Raw genomic sequence first — 21,892 nt, 5'->3', positions numbered from 1 at the left:
CCCAACAGATGGCTGTCCAGCCTCGTCTTGAACGCCTCCAGTGTGGGAGAGCCCACCACCTCCCTAGGTCATTGGTTCCATTGTCGTATTGCTCTAACAGTCAGGACGTTTTTCCTGATGTTCAGCCGGAATCTGGCTTCCTGTAACTTGAGCCCATTATTCCGGGTCCTGCACTCTGGGATGATCAAGAAGAGATCCTGGCCTTCTTCTCTGTGACAACCTTTCAAGTACTTGAAGAGTGCTATCATATCTCCCCTCAGTCTTCTCTTCTCAAGGCTAAACATGCCCAGTTCCTTCAGTCTCTCTTCATAGGGCTTTGTTTCCAGTCCTCTGATCATCTTTGTTGCCCTCCTCTGAACCCTCTCCAGTTTGTCTGCATCCTTCTTAAAATGTGGTGCCCAGAACTGGACACAGTACTCCAGATGAGGCCTAACGAGTGCTGAGTAGAGGGGAACTAGTACTTCCCAGGATTTAGAAGCTAGGCTATGCTTCTATTACTGCAGCCCAAAAGAGCATTGGCCTTTTTTGCAGCCACATCACATTGTTGGCTCATATTCAGCTTGTGAGTTGTGATCAACAACAATTCCAAGATCTTTCTCGCTTGTAGTGTTGTTGAGCCACGTATCCCCCATCTTGAAACTGTGCATTTGGTTTCTTTTTCCTAGAAAAAAGAATTTTTTGGCATTTATCCCTATTAAATGTCATTCTGTTGTTTTCTGCCCAGCACTCCAGTCTATCCAGATCACTTTGAATTTTGTTTCTGTCTTCCAAAGTATTAGCTATCCCGCCCAATTTTGTGTCATCTCCAAATTTGATCAGCATTTGATCAGCAAATACAAACTTGTATTTGCCATCGCTGTTTGTTTTGTGCAAATAGGAAAATTCTGCAAAACTTAGAGCTTTCATGTTTAAATTACCACCATAGACTAAAGCATGAGCGATTTAATATGTGCACATTTTGAGGAAGTTGCATATTTTTCAAGTACACCTTTTGTGAACATGAAGGCAAGTTCAGAAATGTGCAAACATTTTAGGAGAAAATGCACTCCCATTCATGTTCAGGATTACAAAAGGGCATTTTTGAGTGATTTGCAAACTGAAACGAAATCCTCTATTCCTGATGTTTTGGACTACAACTCTCAGCATTACTGACCATTGGCCATGCTGGCTGGGGCTAATGGGAGCTGAAGTCCAAAACTTCTAGAGAGCACCAGGTTGGGGAAAGCTTTGACATTACACTCTATAGTGCTTTGAACATGTTGTAGATTTATACCATACTCCCAAGTCATATCTAAAACTAAGGGTATGCTGGGAGTTGTAGGACTTTTTTCTGTCTAAACATGCATAGGACTGCACCCTAAATGTCAGGCTTCCCAATCCCCCCAGTGCACACGCTCATGCAGTCTGACACTGGACACCCAAATCAGTGAATTTCTTTATTGCAGGAAATCCCATGGCAAAAGCCTAATGGTTACACTCTTCAGAAATCATATAGCTGATGGTCAGTAGCTATAGGCTCTATGTAATTCCAGAACAATCCAAAACTAAACAGTACTACTGTGACTGAGATCCTCATCAACGTGGTTTCCCCATTGTCATTCTCCATGGTTCTGAACACAAGGGAAGGGACTCTGGATTCCTGGGTACCTAACCCAGGCAATCCTTTCACAGGGTTCCAACCTCGGACATGGAAAGGGAATGATTCCTGGAATGAACCCATCAGGCAATCAAGGGATAACCTTTTGAAAGGCCTAAACAAACCATAGAGAGTCCAACTTTGAATCTTTTGTTGGTAACTCCAGGCTACATGGTCAAGGCCTATCAGTATCAAAGGAAGGGTAAACCCAGGCACTCAGGGAGTTCCATGCCACTGCTTTCGCATTGGTAACTCCACACTGCATGCGTCCAGACAAAGGAAAGTCCAAATGTTGTAGATCAAATGTAGCCTGCCAGTACGCTGAGCTGATGACAAACAGGCACACACAATCCACAGCAATGAGAGTTCAAGTCTACGAAAAGTCTCACAGTACTTTTCACGGCAAGTCCTTAACAATCCAAAGTTCCAGTCCATGTGGAAAGTGACTCCAAAAGCCCAGATGATGATGGATCCAAACAAAGAAGGCTTCAGGCAATGAAGAAAAGATGTTGGTACCTAGAAAAGGCACTTCGCCTTTGCATCAGCTTAAAAGGGAAGGTGTGACTGTAAGACAACCCCCTCCGGATCCCTTGACAGACAAGGGCTTTTAGCCTTTCAGCAAAGGCCCTGTCTAAACAGGGCTCACTGCTCAGCCCTCCAGCAGTGATGCTTCAACCTGGGTGACCTTTCTGCAAACCCCACCCCACCTCTGTCAGGTTCTCACGGACAGCTTCCAGCCTCCCTGCCTGCCAAGGCCAGACCAGCAGGTGGACAGAGAGTTGGGTGACTCCCTCTGGCTCTGCTCTGAGAACACTGACAGAGATAAGCTCACACAGACTCTACATTCCAGAATAGGCCCAAGCCCTTCCAGGCTACTTCTAATCAAATCCTGGCTATAACCTACAAGGCCCTGACACTAAATTTCCTTTTCCCTAATACAATGGAAGAAAAAAGAAATATATTTTACCAGGCAAAGCAAGACAAAATCAAGTATTTCTGAAGAATATATGAATGCCAGAACAAATACTATAGAGACTATTCCTGTGTAGAAATTAATTGCTAGGTCTGAGCAGTTCGTAGACTAGCATGTGCAATGCATAACTTTCTTACATACATATGATATCTAGTATATCTTGGGTAGCCATGTTCTTAACAACACTGAACTACGTATCAAAAGGGTTTATTTTAATATCTTATTGTATTGTTGTAAATTATCATTATATAGTTCATGTATCCATCCCAAAGAAAATCCATCCCAAAGAAAAATGCAAGAAAGCCAAGTGGCTGTCTGATGAGGCTTTACAAGTAGCTGAGGAAAGAAGGGAAGCAAAAAGCAAGGGAGAAAGGGGAAGATATAGCCAACTGAATGCAGAGTTCCAGAATATAGCAAGGAGAGACAAGAAGGCCTTCTTAAATGAACAATGCAAGGAAATCAAGGAAAACAACAGAATGGGAAAGACTAGAGATCTCTTCAAGAAAATTGGAGATCTCAAGGGAACGTTTTGTGCAAAGACGGGCATGATAAAGGACAAAGAAGGCAGGGACCTCACAGAAGCAGATGAGATTAAGAAGAGGTGGAAAGAATACACAGAAGAACTATACAGGAAAGATCTCAATGTCCTTGATAGCCATGATAGTAATGTCCTTGATAGCCATGATAGTGCGGTCACTGAACTTGAGCCGGACATCCTAGAGAGTGAAGTCAAGTGGGCCTTAGGAAGCATTAGTAACAACAAAGCTAGCGGAGATGACAGTATTCCAGCTGAGCTATTTAAAATCCTAAAAGATGATGCTGTTAAAGTGCTGCATTCAATATGCCAACAAATTTGGAACACTCAGCAATGGCCGCAAGACTGGAAAAGGTCAGTTTACATTCCAATTCCAAAGAAGGGCAATGCCAAAGAGTGTTCAAACTACCGCACAATTGCGCTCATTTCACATGCCAGCACGGTGATGCTCAAAATCCTACAAGCTAGGCTTCAGCAGTATGCGAACCGAGAACTACCGGAAGTAGAAGCGGGGTTTCGAAGAGGCAGAGGAACTAGAGATCAAATCGCCAACATTCGCTGCATCATGGAGAAAGCAAGAGAATTCCAGAAAAACGTCTATTTCTGCTTCATTGACTACACTAAAGCCTTTGATTGTGTGGATCACAACAAACTGTGGCAAATTCTTAAAGTGATGGGAGTACCAGACCACCTTACCTGTCTCCTGAGAAACCTGCACGAGGGTCAAGAAGCAACAGTAAGAACCGGACATGGAACAACCGAGTGGTTCAAAATTGGGAAAGGAGTACGACAAGGCTGCATATTGTCACCCTGCTTATTTAACTTATATGCAGAGTACATCATGAGAAATGCCGGGTTGGATGAATCACAGCTCGGAATTAAGATTGCTGGGAGAATTATCAACAACCTCCGATATGCAGACGATACCACCCTAATGGCAGAAAGTGAAGAGGATCTAAAGAGCCTCTTGTTGAGGGTGAATGAGGAGAGTGCAAAAGCTGGTTTGAAACTCAACATTAAAAAAACGAAGATCATGGCATCTGGCCCTATCACTTCCTGGCATATAGAAGGGGAAGAAATGGAAGCAGTGACAGATTTTACTTTCTTGGGCTCCAAGATCACCGCAGATGGTGACTGTAGCCATGAAATTAAAAGACGCTTGCTCCTTGGGAGGAAAGCTATGGCAAACCTAGACAGCATAGTAAGAAGCAGAGACATCACCTTGCCAACAAAGGTCCGTCTAATCAAAGCTATGGTTTTCCCAGTAGTAATGTATGGCTGTGAGAGCTGGACTCTAAGGAAGGCTGAGCGCCGAAGAATTGATGCTTTCGAACTGTAGTGCTGGAGAAGACTCTTATGAGTCCCCTGGACTGCAAGGAGGTCAAATCAGTCCATCCTAAAGGAAATCAACCCTGAGTGCTCATTGGAAGGACAGATACTGAAGCTGAAGCTCAAATATTTTGGCCACCTAATGCGAAGAGAAAACTCTCTGGAAAAGACCCTGATGCTGGGAAAGACTGAAGGCAAAAGGAGAAGGGGACGGCAGAGGATGAGATGGCTAGATAGCATCACCGATGCAATGAATATGAACCTGAGCACACTCCGGGAGAGTGCGCAGGACAGGAAGGCCTGGCGTGCTATGGTCCATGGGGTCACGAAGAGTCAGACACGACTGAACAACAAGTTCATGTATGTATAAATAAAGTGATTCATAAAGTTGCTCACTGTTTCAGGAGAATATGTTTAGATCTCTCCCAATAAGACAGAAGTGCTTAACTTTGGCTCGATCATGCCTGAACTACATGAATTGAATTACAGGGAGTGCCTTCACCTCTATTACTTCTTCCATCCTTTGCAGTCAGATGAAAAGACCCTTTTCAGACTATCTTTATTAAAGGAAATGTGTTTGTGGAGGGTGCAGAGAACACCCTTCTCTGTAGCAGCCCCAAATTCTGAACAGATTACTTAAAGACAAGTGCTATCTCTGAACTAGGCTATAAGCTTTTAGATTCCACTGTAAGGTTTTTTTTAGGCAGGTTTTTAAAGGACCTTTAAAACAGTATGCTAGCTTTTAGGCCACTATTATTTTAGATGTTTTACATCTGATTTTGTTATTGTGTATTAGATTTGTTTGGGCTTGGTCCTGGTATGGCCTAATTGGAGTCCACCAGGAGAAGAGCCTTCAGTGTGGCAGCCCCCTTTCTTTGGAACTCCCTGCTCTTGGAGGTCAGGCAGGCACCAACACTGTGTTGTTTCCGGTGCCTCCTGAAAACAGCACTGTTTCAGGAGTATTCTTTAACCGACCACAGTCACAGTTTCTATTGGTATTCTGGTTTGTTTAATTTTAATGTGGTGTTTTAATCTTGTTATTCTTTTACTGTTTTACCTTTTGTGTTCACCATTCCAAAACCTGTTTTAGATATGGAGCGGTATATAAATATTGTAAATAAAAATAAATAAGTAAGCAAGCAAGCAAGTAAATAAATAAATTTGTGAGAGTCATTTTAGTCAATGCACTTTGGGGAGAGTGGCCAATATATCCCTAAGTATGAATGAATAATCAGACAGAGACTAAAGAACAAATGACTAAAGTGGGAATATTCTTTTGTTCATGTTGAATAAAAACTTTTCTTTTGGTGTTTTTCCTTAATGTCTAATAAGACTGCAGAACATATTGGAGCTCAAACCATCTTATTTATTCAGCAGCAAGACCCGGCATCCTTGTTTGGGGTTTATTTCACTCCTCGTGGAAGTTTGGAAACCATTCTTCAAAGATTTTCAGGAATTCTTTTAGGACCTAAAGAGCAACCCAGGAGTCATTTTACTAGGTTGTTCTGTTAGTGCTCTTAACAGTTATTTATATTTCCAAAATAATAGACTGGGATGTACACTTAACACACCACAGCCACAGCTAGTGGTATGTTGTGCTTGATGTGTTACAAAACCAGACATGCATATTTATTCATGGTAGGGGTAGAGGTTTCCCACATATACATGATGAAAACTCTCACTGTCAATGTGGTAAGTGAACATTTGAATCCATCCTCCATCTCACTCTGGATGGGAGTCCAGACTGACCTCATGCCTTTTACCTTTGTAAATAGTAAGCAGTACATCTTCTCCTACTTAGTGAAGCATCAGAAAAAACACAAAAATACCAGCACCATGGTGGAGTATAAAAGAGTTAACTTCCTCTCTCTGAGTGCCACAGTCCCATCCTGATATTTCCCCCTCTGTGCCTGCTATTTACCATTTAAAAAATATCAATGAATCTATAAGAGACACATTTAATTGGCCCCAAGTTCCATGTAAATGGATCCTTTCAAAAAGTAACTGTTTGAGGTCAAGACTCAAAACATTCTTAAAAGAAGTATCACAGAGAAGTCCCTGCCCCTTTCCTCCATTGATCCTACTGGATAAGCTCATAGAGAAAATATATAAGATGAGGGAAGACCTGATCACCTCACATTCTCTAACCCAAATCTAGCACAGTCCATGCTAGGAATCCATGGAAGGGTAAGAACATACATGAAAGAACAAAACGCCTTCTTAAAGAACACCATTTACAGATCAGCAACTTAGGAAGCAATCCTATCGAGATAGGCGGACGCCTCCAAACTCGGAGGCAACTGCCTATCCAAAGCAGGGCCGGAGAAGCACAGAGGGGATTATTACCTCTGCGCTCCTCCCTGCCCTACTTTTTCGTCTAGACAGCCAATTGTGGCTATCTAGCTGCAGGAGCACGGAGCAGGGAAGGAGGCTGCTGTACAACACATAGGATGTGTCATACAGGCAGCTACACTCCCCCTCCAGAACGCCCCCAGCCACGCCCCTTTCTTGCTGCTCCACACTCCTCTTGCGAGTGCGGATCACGGGGCTGTTCCGCGCTGCCTCTGAGGCAGCACGGAAGTGGGAGGAGATCGGATCTCCAAGAACTGACCTCGGAGTGTGGGCTCCAAGGTCAGTTACTGGAAAACACCATATCTTATGGCCGCCTAGCTGCTGTCTAGCGGCCATAGGACTGCTCCCTCCACTTCCTTCTTTTAATAGAAACTACATGTTGACACCCCAATCAGTGACTGCACAATTCTTTCCCATACTTTGGTTATCAGAGCGTGCAGAACTAGGTAATAGGGGAATAACAAGTGAGGGCCCACAACAAAATGTTACTGTGTTCCCCCAGCCCCTAACAGGAGTGCAGGGCTTCAGCCAGTATGGAAAAGGAGCCTTGTAATGCTGTTCAGTGTTTGTGTGTGTGTGGGGAGGAGATTTTGCACCTTCCTGAAACCTTGTCTCACCATGCTAAGTAGCACTAAAGGGCTCAGATTCAGGACTGAGAACTTCATTGCTATATAGTTTATGGAGGAGGGGGAGCTTTCTGAAGAATGGGAAAGGGAAAAATGAGCATTTTTTTCCTTTTCTCCCTTAGAAAACCTCCCTGTATAGGGCAGGGTGGGGGAGGTTAACCCATATAACACGTATCACCCTCAACCCTAACCACCCCTCCAGGATACTATCAGCTGTTACGGCAGGGATGGAGAACATGTGGCCCTTCAGATATTGTTGGACTGCAATTCCAATCATCCCTCACCATTGTCTATGTTTACCAGGTGATGAGATTTGCACTCTAACAATATTTGTAGGGCCACACATACTCCACCACTGTGTTATGGGCTCAAGAAAGCCTATTTATTATTATTATTATTATTATTATTATTATTATTATTAATCACTTCTCATCTGAAACACATCCTGAAGTGGTCTGCAAGAGAATAAAAACAAACAACAAAACAAATAAACATAACAGACCACTCACATACCCATACACACACAGTAGTACAATGAGGCTGGTGCAAAGATAGTTCATGGTTCGGGGAAAGCCAAAGGTAACAGAGATGTTTTCAATAAACACTTAAAACATGCCAGTGCTGAGGCCTGATGAACTTCAGAGGGGAGATCATTCCACAGGATGGGCACCACTACAGAAAAGGCCCATCTCTGTGTTGTCACCAAACAGAAATCATAGGTCATGGCACAGACAACAGGGCTTTTCCTGAAGACCATAATGGCCTGGGAGGTTGGTACAGGGGAAAATGTTCCTTGAGATATCCTGGTCCTAGGGCTTTGAACCTAGCTCAATAGCAGACTGGCAGCTTGTGTACATCCTTTAGCACAGGTGTTGCATGTGCCTGCCAAGGCACCCCAGTCAATAACCTTGGGGGGCCCAACCCCAGTCTTCAAAGGTGATCCAAGAAGATAACCATGATCACTCTCTCTGCCCCTCTCCCAATAAAGGTCATCCATTAGGGCAACCAAGACTGATTCCATTCCAGAACCACACCAGAACCCAGACTGCAATGGGTCTAGACAACCAGTATCCTCCAAGAACACCTGCAGGTGAATCGCCGCCACCCTGTGGAGCACCTTGCCCCAAACCAAGTATTCACCACAGTGCAGTAGTTATTATAAACCTCTGTATCTGGGGAGGGTTTTGTCAGGAGTGGTCCTATCACTACCTCTTTAAGGGTAGCAGGGATCACCCTCTTGCACAATGATGCTTTCACCACTCCCTGGACCCACCTAGTCAGACCCCCTCAGCTCGCTCAAATAAGGTGTAATGGGCAAGGGTTGGGAAGACTTTTCCTCCCCTGTCCACTTTTCTTTGTTATTTCTTTCTCAACCAACATCCTCAACATGCCATAGGTCCTGCAAGCTAGACAACATCGGTCTTTCAGAGTCTGTTTTTGTAGTTGTTTTACTTTACAAATAATATACTTCTAAATACCTGCAGAATCCACTAAGTATGCAGAAACCATTATCTTATTTTTGGATGGCCCCATTTCACTTCCAAACTGATAGGCATGGGACCACCTAAGTTTGGTATTAGAGGAAACGATAAGTTGGGCCTGAAACAAAATGTTGCAGTGTTTCTGTTCAGTGTTCCAGTTAGCCAGCCACGTTCCAGAATATTCCATTCCCCCTCTCTTGGTTTTCCATGTTTGCCCACTAACAGACACATGTTTGCCCACTAACAGATACTCAGCATTCTGTGGAGACTGGACCTTCTCAGTTCTCACTCAGCTGTTTTTGTTCCCCCAAACATAGGGATTCCCCCACTTAATTATTTGTTGTACTTTTGGAAACCTTGGGTCCCTGATCTACAATTCTGTTAGCACTCACCAGCTGAGCTTGCTATTAGGACAAGATACGTTTTTCCAAATAAGCATCACATTTTATTAGAAGCTTAAATAAAATTAGCTTTTATTTTATTGATGCTGTAGTGGGAGGGGGTGGCTAAAATCAAGGAGAAGTAGTTTGTGGGAGTGGGAACTTTCTTGTACAAGTTGCCTCTCGAGTGCTTCTTTCCCTCCCACAGCAGCCCTCTGCCTTACATTCCAGGCTCTTCCTGAGGGTCCCTGATACTCAGGAAAGCTTTTCAGAGAGACAGCAATGTGAGGTGGAAAGGACGGGCTGTAGTGGGGAGTAGGAGGTGAAAAAGCCCCTTGCAGAGGTGAACCTCTGCTTGCACACCAATGGATACAGACCAGCCCCCTGTGGTGTTGAAGCAAGATGGGTGGAATCTGGCATAATCTCAGTGCCAGAAAGATTTTTTTGTACATAACTGACTCAGAATCCAGCTTACATGTGGCAGAAAACAGTTCTTATGAAAAATCAGTTTCGTCTGAGATGTCATTATTAGGCTCAGCTTCCTCAGACAAGCATTCAAGAGATGGGCAGATGTTACCCATATTGAATGAAGACACTGAGATACTTGACTTGTAATCTGAATTTGTGTTTGTTCATACATATTTTTAAATGTGGCTTTGTTTTAACTATATTCAGTCTGAAGGAAGAATAACTGTTATATATTTGGATGTCTCTTATAAACCTGCAAATATACTTATCTTAGCAACTGGTTATATTGAACCTACTATTCTATAGTACCTATTATTTACTGATTTATTTTAAATATTTATGAGTAGCTTTTCCACTAATACTCTCTAAAGCAACAGACAATGGAAGTAAAAAAGTTAACATCACTATATATGTATTTATAACTAATACATACACACAAACACATACACACACACAAGCTGGAAAGTGAAGTCAGTAAGACAGCAGACAATAAATAGGCGGATGGCTTACCTGTAACTGTGGTTCTCTGGATGGTCATCTGTGTACTCACACATATGGGTTTTTCACAGAGCTCTGTCCAGAACATTCTAGAGCTGAACTTTTTGGTGGAAAGCCCATCCCACCCCCATCCCACTCCACATGCCCAAAGGGTGTGGCTCCCAGACTGCCATAGTGGAAGTTAGACCAGGTATAGGAGGCAGAGATGCCCCCACTTGATTCAGGAAGTTGGGTGGGTTGTGTGAGTACATAAATGACAACTTGAAGAACCATAGTTATAATTAAGCTGAAGAAGGAAATAATATAACTTTATGAGGCTCATAGATACCTTGTTCTTATAAATTAGCAACATGTTAATTCTTATCCTATGTCTACCACTTTGCAATAAAATGTGTCTTTTTATTCTGTTATATTCTTCAAAACAAGAGTGGGATCATGGATGAACAACAGAAGATGAAGAAGTCATTATGGTTTCTTTGTTGTGATCTAAAGCCTGTTCAAGTCAACAAAAGTATTTCTACATACTTAAGGGCACAATCCTATGCAAATTTAGATAGAAAAAGGCCTACCACTCCCAGCATGCCCCAGTCAGCTGGAGTTGTAGGCCTTTTTTTCTGTCTAAGCTTGCATAGGATTGTGCCTTAAATATCTCTGGAGTCAGACCCTGAATGGCAGAGTAGCTATGTGAGGTAATGTTTAGGCATTCCTCTATTTTGGGTCCCAGGGCACAGTCTGAAGGTACATGAGGCAGCCACCTTGCTGAAGCTAAGCAGGTTTGGGTCTGGTCAGTGCTTGGAGGGGAGACCACCTGGGAACCAACCACATGTAGCCACCTTGAATTCCATGATGGAAGAAAAGTGGGATATAAATGTAATAAATAAATACATTTTAGACAAAACGATCAACATCAAGAATATCTAACATTTCCATAGCGGATAAAAACTGCAATTGTTCACTGGAGTAACAAATAAAAACTGTATGTGTGCACTGCAATGTCCAAATCTTCTGATATATTACATTTCCTTACCAAGGGGCAAAACATGCATCAGAAAGCATAAGCTGTATAACTTTTTAAATACACAGATGACTGAACCAAGCATTGCAGTTACTATTGGAATTCTCATTTATATTTTTCAGTGGCCAGTAGTCAAAGGAGCTGTTAACTACATCCTTTGTAATGCTACTCTGGAAAGGCAGCACACAGACGTCAGAGCTTCCCAAGCTTTCAACCCCACTACTTTTTTGAAGTAATCACAAGTTAACAATATTCATAAATGACTGTTCAAAAGGAGCTCCATATAAAGATCTAATACTGTATGGCATTATCTTACTGTTATGCTATAAACTTCCAAGTGTGCCTACCCTTTTACTGTTGAACGTGGTTTTTTAATTTCTGCAGACTCCTTGGATTTTGCCACGCCTTTGGAATCAACCTTGAAGGCAAAAACAATATCAAATTATACCGACTTGTACACAAATTGTATGGAAAACCTTACTTTATTCCAATTTGGCACATTTATTCACTAACTAGCATCACAAAGAACCATTAATAAAAAGAGAAATCCTAGGCTGACCTTGTAAATGACCTTTTGGTGAAGAATAATAAATTCTGTATCATAGAGTACTGACCATGTATTGAACAAAATGAATGTGAAATGTCTCCATTTGAGCACTGTGAAAAGTTCCTACTTCCTTCCTTTCATCCTCCTCCTCCCCTATTGAAAGGATTTTTTTTTTGAGAATATTAAGGCTGTGATCCTATACACAGTTCCCTGAAAGGAAGCCCCACTGAACTCAATGGAGCTTACATCTGAGTAAACACGCATAGGTTTACACAGTAAGTATTCAAATTCTTCAGTGGTGTGATGAACTGATAGTTCCCCATTCAGAAATTTGCAAGCTGGAGAAATTGTCTCGCTTCCTGTAAGAAAAGAACATTGGAACTTACCAACACTTCTTGTTGGTGTACAAAGGGTCTCCAGGATTTACTCCTCCTACTAGCTCAAGAGATAGACAGTATGCTAATATAGTATTAAGCCTTTTGCTTTCCTGAAAGACACCCTCTCTCCTAATTCTGAAATGCGACCAAGCTTATCATAGAACAGCTTAAGTTCATTAAAAAAAAAAAAAAAGTTAACTGGCAGGAAATAAGGAAGAAAAACTCCTGGCGGGAATGTCTGGCAAATTTTTATTATCTTGCAAGAATGTCTGTAATAGAGATGCAGGTGAGGCCTGGAGACTCACCAACAAGAAATAAACTTTACAATTAAGTGGCAATGATCCTTTCTCAGTTGGTGTAGGAGGGTCTCTAGACTGGGATATAAAAAAGCAGTATGATAGCCACAGCAGAATGCGTGCCTCTTCTCTTACGGAGGAAGTACGTTTTGCAACACTGTCCTCCCAAATGGTGCAGAAGCATAGGTAACTGAGCTGTAAATGTGCTTGCTGTTTTGTAAATGTACTTGCTGCAGACCAAATGGCACCCTGTCAGATTTCAGAAATTAGTGCACTGCTTGACAATGCTGCTAAAGTGGCTACTACCGTGGTGGAGTGAGCTGTGATGCTGAATGGAACTTGGTTGTGCTGTATTTTTTATGCTAATGAAATACACTGACCTATGGTGGAGGTAAACACCTTTTCCCCATAGAGGTGAAGTAAGAGAAGAGAAAAAGTTAATTGGTTTGACTGAACATGGATGTATGTTGAATACATATTTTAGAGCTCTGCAGACATCTAATCTGTGCAAGAAACGTTTGGTAGGGTGAGAGGGGTTTGTTTGTTTGTTTGTTTATTTATTTATTTTTATTAAATTTATTAATCGCCCATCTGGCTGGTCACCCAGCCACTCTGGGCGATGTACAAGAACAATTTAAAACAATAAAATACATTGAAAACATCAATTTCTAAAAATACCCTAACCCACCCCAAATGCCTGCCTGAACAACCATGTTTTTAATGCACGACATAAGCACATTAAAGAGGGGGCATGGCGGAGTTCCCTAGGGAGGGAGTTCCACAGAGTGGGGGCCACCACAGAAAAGGCCCTTTCCCTCTTCCTCACCAGCCTAGCTGTAATGGTTGATGGGACACAGAGAAGGCTATACGAGGCTGAGCTTGTTGAGCGGTCTGTCTGGTGTTGCTGGAGGCGCTCCTTTAGGTAGGCTGGGCCGGAACCGTATAGGGTTTTAAAGGTCAAAACCAACACCCTGAATTTGGCCCGGAAAACAACTGGTAACCAGTGCAACTCCTTCAGCACTGGAGTGATGTGATTTCACCTGCGGCTGCCTTTAATCAGGCGAGCCGCCGCATTCTGTACCATTCTCTACCATTCTGCAGCTTCCGAACCATCTTCAAGGGTAACCCCATGTAGAGCGCATTACAGTAGTCTAAATGAGAGGAGACCAAGGCATGTAATACCGATGGGAGCAGCTGGTCGGGAAGGTAGGGGCGCAGCCGCCATATCAGATGGAGCTGGTACATCGCTGTCTGGCTCATAGCTGACACCTGAGCCTCCATTAGCCTCCATGGACAGCTGGGAGTCCAAAATGACCCCCAGGCTGCGGACCTAGTCCTTCAAGGGTAGCCATACCCCATTCAACACCAGGTCAACATCCCCCAACCTCCTCTTGTCTCCCACCAAAAGTACCTCGGTCTTGTCAAGGCTCAGCTTCAGCTTATTCCTCCCCATCCAGCCCACTCACCGTCTCCAGACATTTGGACAGGGATTCTACGGCCAACCTTGGTGAAGATTTAAATGAGAGGCAGAGCTGCATGTCATCTGCATAGTGATGACACTGCACCCCAAACCTCCTGATGACAGCCCCCAGCGGATTCACATAGATGTTAAACAGCATCGGGAAGAGGATGGAACCCTGTGGCACCCCACAAGTGAGTGGCCACGGGTCCGAAACCTCCTTTCCCAGTGCTAACCTCTGGTACCTGCCAGAGAGGAAGGACCGGAACCACTGCAATATGGTGTCTCCAATGCCCGATCCCTCCAGGTGGTCCAGGAGGATACCGTGGTCAACGGTATCAAAAGCCGCTGAGAGATCGAGGAGGGTTGGGCCAGAAGGAAAGTATGAACAAGAAAGTTAACCTTAGGTATGAATGAAGGGTCACATCTAAGGATTACTCTGTCCTTGTAGAAAATGCACAGTAGGTCTTATTTATTTATAAAGCATATTTACTCTGCTCTTCAGATAAAACGGCTTCTAGAGAACTTTACAAACATCAGAAATAAGAGGAAGAGATGGATGGCATCAGTCACAATGCCTTTTGACTGGTAGCACTAGGAGCCTGCATCTGGAAAGCACTCTTACAAAATTCAGCAGTTAGAAATTCAGCAGGTCATGCAGCTGGATTTAAGCAAAATGGAAGAACTGCTATTCTTCCTCTCCTTTTTGAGCCTTCAATTATGACAGTTGGAGGCTGCAGCTTTATCTAGGTGGCTGCCTACACCATCATTGAGAGAAGCCTCTTCAGTTAAAGTCCCCTAGCCTGTGTTAGTAGCCATTCACTCCAATTACGCATGGGTGACTGGTTCCATTAGGGCTTCTGGGCTGGAGTCCTTTGAGCCAGAGAAGGCAACACAGCCTCCTTGGGCTGGAGACAGGCTGGCGCAATGGGCTTCTCTCACACTTCTTGGGCAGTATGAACATCTGGGGCCAGTTCTGAGGGACATTCCCTCTCCCATTCCTGTATCTCCTCCCAGTCCATGGCCTTATTCCCTGATGATAGTGAGTTGGTTGCTGGGATCATGGCAATTAGGCGGCTATATTTTGGATTATTTTGTTAAGATTTTAGCCTCCAAAATGGGTAGGGTGCCATGAAGTTGTTGTTGTTCAGTCGTTCAGTCGTGTCCGACTCTTCATGACCCCATGGACCATAGCACGCCAGGCCTTCCTGTCCTGCGCACTCTTCCGGAGTGTGCTCAGGTTCATATTCACTGCATCGGTGATGCTATCTAGCCATCTCATCCTCTGCCGTCCCCTTCTCCTTTGGCCTTCAGTCTTTCCCAGCATCAGGGTCTTTTCCAGAGAGTTTTCTCTACGCATTAGGTGGCCAAAATATTTGCGCTTCAGCTTCAGTATCTGTCCTTCCAATGAGCACTCAGGGTTGATTTCCTTTAGGATGGACTGATTGGACCTCCTTGCAGTCCAGGGGACTCGTAAGAGTCTTCTCCAGCACCACAGTTCGAAAGCATCGATTCTTTGGCGCTCAGCCTTCCTTATAGTCCAGCTCTCAAATATTAGATAGTAATAACTGTAGATCACTGCCTACACACAACAATGACATTTCAAATAAAGGAAAGAATGCCTGGATTAGAGCTCAGTCGTTGGATAATGTAAAATCTGGTTTCTTAATTGATAGAGTCCACGAAGTTGCATGGGATCAATTTTGGATCTGGCATGTTAACAGGTTGGCTTTTTTTACTTTCAAATATTTTAATATAAATAAGAGTTCAGCAAGGATAAAGTAAATAAACATTTAATAAATATTCTTCCAGTTATCATATCACTTAAATGATCTTCCAGCACAGAAACTGAAATCTTGAGACCTTATTTCTCTTTAATATCTCCCAAGCTGGCCCAGATTCATGGGTCCTAGATCTTAACACTCAGAAATGCTTCAATGATGCATTTATTTATGTCTTCTAAAAGAGTAGGCATTTGTCTAATGCAGTCTTCCCCAACCTGGTGCTCTCCAGATGTTTTGGATTACACCTCCCATTAGCCCCAGCAAGCATAGCCAATTGAAGCTGTGGTCCAAAACATCTGGAAGGTACCAGGTTGGGAAAGGCTGCTCTAATACGTCAAAATTTGGCATTCACACAACTTATTTTCAAAGTTGCAGCTGTGTAGTGCATGTGGCACTGCCTTGTTGTGGCGAAGGGGCTTGCGTAACTCAGTGAAGCCATAAGCTATGCCGTGCAGGGCCACCCAAGACGGACAGGTCATGGCAGAGGGTTCTGACAAAATGTGGTCCACTGGAGAAGGAAATGGCAACCCACTCCAGTATTCTTGCCAAGAAAACCCCATGGAACGTATCACAAGGCTAAAAGAGATGACGCCGGAAGATGAGCCCCTCAGGTCGGAAGGTGTCCAATATGCTACTGGGGAAGAGCAGAGGGTATTTCCAAGTAGCGCCAGAAAGAGTGAAGCGGCTGGGCCAAAGCCGAAAGGACACTCAGCTGTGGATGTGTCTGGCGGTGAAAAGAAAATCCGATGCTGTAAAGAACAATATTGTTTAGGAACCTGGAATGTCAGATCAATGAATCAAGGTAAGCTGGAGGTGGTCAAACAGGAGATGGCAAGATTGAACATCGACATCTTGGGAATCAGCAAACTAAAATGGACAGGCATGGGCGAATTTAATTCAGGTGACCATCATATCTACTATTGTGGGCAAGAATCCCTTAGAAGAAATGGAGTAGCACTCATAGTCAACAAAAGGGTGAGAAAAGCAGTACTGGGGTACAATCTTAAAAATGATAGAATGATCTCAGTACAAATCCAAGGCAAACCATTCAACATCACAGTAATTCAAGTCTATGCCCCAACCACTGAGGCCGAAGAAGCTGAGGTTGATCGGTTCTATGAAGACCTACAACACCTTCTAGAACTAACACCAAAAAAAGATGTCCTTTTCATCATAGGGGATTGGAATGCTAAAGTAGGAAGTCAAGAAATCACCGGGATAACAGGCAGGCATGGCCTTGGTGTACAAAATGAAGCAGGACAAAAGCTAATAGAGTTTTGCCAAGAGAACATGCTGATCATAGCAAACACTCTTTTCCAACAGCACAAGAGGCGACTCTACACATGGACGTCACCAGATGGTCAATATCGAAATCAGATTGATTATGTCCTTTGCAGCCAAAGATGGAGAAGCTCCATACAGTCAGTAAAAACAAGACCTGGAGCTGACTGTGGCTCAGATCATGAGCTGCTTCTTGCAAAATTTCGGCTTAAATTGAAGAACGTCGGGAAAACCACTAAACCGTTCAGGTATGACCTAAATCATATCCCTTATGAATATACAGTGGAGGTGAGGAATAGATTTCAGGGATTAGACCTGATAGACAGAGTGCCTGAGGAACTATGGACGGAGGTCCGTAACATTGTTCAGGAGGCAGCAACGAAATCCGTCCCAAAGAAAAAGAAATGCAAGAAAGCCAAGTGGCTCTCTGATGAGGCTTTACAAGTAGCTCACGAAAGAAGGGAAGCGAAAAGCAAGGGAGAAAGGGGAAGATATACCCAACTGAATGCAGAGTTCCAGAGAATAGCAAGGAGAGACAAGAAGGCCTTCTTAAATGAACAATGCAAAGAAATCGAGGAAAACAACAGAATGGGAAAGACTAGAGATCTCTTCAAGAAAATTGGAGATCTGAAGGGAACGTTTTGTGCAAAGACGGGCATGATAAAGGACAAAGAAGGCAGGGACCTCACAGAAGCAGATGAGATTAAGAAGAGGTGGCAAGAATACACAGAAGAACTATACAGGAAAGATCTGAATGTCCCTGATAGCCATGATAGTGCGGTCACTGAACTTGAGCCGGACATCCTCGAGAGTGAAGTCAAGTGGGCCTTAGGAAGCATTAGTAACAACAAAGCTAGCGGAGATGACAGTATTCCAGCCGAGCTATTTAAAATCCTAAAAGATGATGCTGTTAAAGTGCTGCATTCAATATGCCAACAAATCTGGAACACTCAACAGTGGCCACAAGACTGGAAAAGGTCAGTTTACATTCCAATTCCAAAGAAGGGCAACGCCAAAGAGTGTTCAAACTACCGCACAATTGCGCTCATTTCACATGCCAGCAAGGTGATGCTCAAAATCCTACAAGCTAGGCTTCAGCAGTATGCGAACCGAGAACTACTGGAAGTACAAGCTGGGTTTCGAAGAGGCAGAGGAACTAGAGATCAAATCGCCAACATTCGCTGCATCATGGAGAAAGCAAGAGAATTCCAGAAAAACGTCTATTTCTGCTTCATTGACTACGCTAAAGCCTTTGATTGTGTGGATCACAACAAACTGTGGCAAATTCTGAAAGTGATGGGAGTACCAGACCACCTTACCTGTCTCCTGAGAAACCTGTACGAGGGTCAAGAAGCAACAGTAAGAACCAGAGATGGAACAACCGATTGGTTCAAAATTGGGAAAGGAGTACGATAAGGCTGCATATTGTCACCCTGCTTATTTAACTTATATGCAGATTACATCATGAGAAATGCCGGGTTGGATGAATCAGAGGTCGGAATTAAGATTGCCGGGAGAATTATCAACAACCTCCGATATGCAGACGATACCACCCTAATGGCAGAAAGCGAAGAGGATCTAAAGAGCCTCTTGTTGAGGGTGAAAGAGGAGAGTGCAAAAGCTGGTTTGAAACTCAACATTAAAAAAACAAAGATCATGTCATCTGGCCCTATCACTTCCTGGCATATAGAAGGGGAAGAAATGGAAGCAGTGACAGATTTTACTTTCTTGGGCTCCAAGATCACCGCAGACGGTGACTGTAGCCATGAAATTAAAAGACGCTTGCTCCTTGGGAGGAAAGCTATGGCAAACCTAGACAGCATAGTAAGAAGCAGAGACATCACCTTGCCAACAAAGGTCCGTCTAATCAAAGCTATGGTTTTCCCAGTAGTAATGTATGGCTGTGAGAGCTGGACTCTAAGGAAGGCTGAGCGCCGAAGAATTGATGCTTTCGAACTGTGGTGCTGGAGAAGACTCTTACGAGTCCCCTGGACTGCAAGGAGGTCAAATCAGTCCATCCTAAAGGAAATCAACCCTGACTGCTCATTGGAAGGACAGATAATGAAGCTGAAGCTCCAATATTTTGGCCACCTAATGCGAAGAGAAAACTCCCTGGAAAAGACCCTGATGCTGGGAAAGACTGAAGGCAAAAGGAGAAGGGGACGGCAGAGGATGAGATGGCTAGATAGCATCACGGATGCAATGAATATGAACTTGAGCACGCTCCGGGAGAGAGCGCAGGACAGGAAGGCCTGGCGTGCTATGGTCCATGGGGTCACGAAGAGTCGGACACGACTGAACGACTGAACAACAACAAGTGCATGTGGCAAGCACAGCAAATGAAAAGTGACAGCTTGTACTAACAAAATTGGTGGTCCAGTTTCAAGGTTCCCAAAATGAAGGATTCCAAATAGACTGGACAAATATAGCTAGTGTCAAAAGGAATGCCAGAGGATATTTTGAAAGGGAAAGGGATAGTCCAAATTAGTTAATATCAGTGTCACCACTAATGTTGAGATAGTAGCCATATGGATATATGAGAGAAGCAGAATATAAAATAGAAGGGAATAATTATAGCCTCTTATTTTCTTTTCTAAAATAGACTCAGGGTTGATTCATATAATAACATTCATGCCAGATGCTTTTACTTCCCTGCAAAGAATGCACTTTGCACATTGAAAATGAGTCATCTGAATCAAGTCACAAACACAAAAACGGAACATCTTTTGGTTCATGTCAAGACTATTTAGGAAGCCTAATCGCCGTATGTATATGCCTTGAGAAAAGAATCTTCTGCACACAGCACAACTGTAAAAACATATTCTATAAATGTGGAAGGTCATATAAGTTTGGAACTTGTAACTTGTACAATTGTTTCAGTGTGAAATAGTCTGTATCTGGGGTTCAAATGAGATATTAGGGTTTCTATCATACTATAAACATCCAAATGAATTGCAGTTACTTTCTTAATATCCTGTGCAGTTGAAACTTTGTAAAGAATCTACATTCAGCCATATGACCATTGACAGAATATTGGTCTCTCTGACCCTGGTGCCCTCCAGATGTTGTTTTTTTTAATTATTTATTACCTTTATACACCGCCTTTTTTCCTCAAGGAATCCAAGGCTGCTTACATGATCTTCCTCCTCTCCATTTTATCCTCACAACAACCCTGTGATGTAGGTTAGGCTGAGAGTCGGTGGCTGGCCCAAAGTCACCCAGTGAGCTTCATGACTAAGTGGGGACTAGAACCTGGATCTCCCCAGATCCAGTCCAACGCTCTAACCACTACACTATACTGGCTCAATACAATTTGTACTGGGCTACAAATCTTATAATCCACAACCAGTATGGCCAATGCTCACTGGGGATGGGTGTAAGTCATAGTCCACAGCATTTGGACGGCACAGGCTGGGGGAGGCTGGTCTAAATAGATCATTGGTCTAATCCAAAAGGATTGTTTCTATTTTCTGAGTCAGTGGCATCTCTCCCCAACATTCCTTCCTCTACTTAAGAAAAGGCTTCAGTTGCCTGCTTGTTGCATATACATATTTCGAATGATATGCCTAGCCAGTCATAAAAAATAAAAAAAGGAATGGAACATTGTCTAGATAAACATGTATCTGTAAAATATGCTTATCAAAATTAATATATATTTTAAAAAACAAAATAATAAGTATTGCTTACTGTCTCTGATTTTCCTTCTGTCTTGGCTTTTGTTTTCTTTGAATCTTCCATCTTTTTGTCAGTTATTCGTGATGTGCTTTCAGATTGGGAAGTCTGTTTTGGAAGTTCTTTTTCATAACTCTCACTCAGTCCATCTGGGTAAACAGACCCCCTTCTCTTGTGTTTAGCGTCTTTTGTTTGGGGTGCTGCAGAAAGGTCCTGGCCTTTTCCTGGAAGTGTTTCACCTGCTTTTCCCATTTCAGCTCTTTGCAGTTTATGGATTGTTTTGTCAATTCCACTCGTGGACAGTCCCTTTAAATCTGCTCGATCCTCTCCTTTGGCTTTAGATTTTGTTGCTTTTTTGCCTTTCTTTGGAACATCTTTGTCATCTTCTTCAATTGCTGTATAAGGGAACTGCCAATCTGGAATATTTGGAGGTATTTCAGCAAGCTGACCCTTTGCCATCTCGGCTTCCTGTTTTTTAAAAAGTTAAAACAGATCATTTATAATTATCTAATTTGAAATGTGCAAACTACTTGTGCACAGTAATAACATTTTTCAATTACTTCTTCAAATTTCGTAGCTTTTAACCCTGAGATACTCAAATGTGGCACCCGACCAACCACAGAAGTATACTATAGTGCCCCACCAGGCTATCTGCTTCTCTCTGTGCCCGATCCCCGATCACATTGATTTTTTGGAATGGTGTCCCTGTGCTGCTTCTCTGTCTGCTTCCAGTTCCTTCCTGGGCCTTTGCTGCACATGCCCCTTCTGATTTAACTGGACAGCAGCAGGCCTTTGGATTGGTTGGGAGCAGGTCTGAAGAAAAGAGTAGGAGACATGGGTGACAATGGTTGAATTCAGCCAGACTTGTCAGTGGATGAAAAGAAGAAAGGTAGGTAATGAGGGAGTGGGAAACTGAGCAAACAGGGCCATAGAAAGTGGAAAAAAAGTGCAAAATGTGGCCATAGCAGGAGGGAGAAAACAAAAGCAGATGGAGGTATTGGGGGAGTGAGGAAATTGAGTAAACAGGGCCATGAGGAGGTGAGAAAAAGTGAAAATGGGACCATGGGAGGGCAGTAGGGAGCAGTGCAAAGATTGGAAGTACAGAAGGAGACAGGAGGGGCGCGAGAGAGAGAGAGAGAGAGAGAGAGAGAGAGAGAGAAAGAAAGAAAGAAAGAAAGAAAGA

The 21,892-nt window shown here is 43.2% G+C and overlaps 1 protein-coding gene across 1 annotated transcript in view; it reads right to left on the bottom strand.

The window, feature by feature from the left end:
- CCDC7 (coiled-coil domain containing 7) overlaps window positions 1-21,892 on the bottom strand; it is a 360,733-nt gene that overhangs the window by 238,993 nt on the left and 99,848 nt on the right. The window contains exons 17-18 of the mRNA XM_084859830.1: window positions 20,725-21,177; window positions 11,641-11,711 (exon numbers count right to left, since the gene is read on the bottom strand). Coding sequence (XP_084715956.1) covers window positions 11,641-11,711; window positions 20,725-21,177 — 524 coding nt within the window. The remainder of the gene's footprint in view (window positions 1-11,640; window positions 11,712-20,724; window positions 21,178-21,892) is intronic.

This window comes from Heloderma suspectum, chromosome 5, assembly GCF_057233095.1.
Source record: "Heloderma suspectum isolate Gila_16-S chromosome 5, 16-S_ref, whole genome shotgun sequence".
Taxonomy (NCBI): domain Eukaryota; kingdom Metazoa; phylum Chordata; class Lepidosauria; order Squamata; family Helodermatidae; genus Heloderma; species Heloderma suspectum.
Note: the sequence above shows the minus strand (reverse complement) of the source record. Positions and strands in the feature narration are given on the sequence as shown.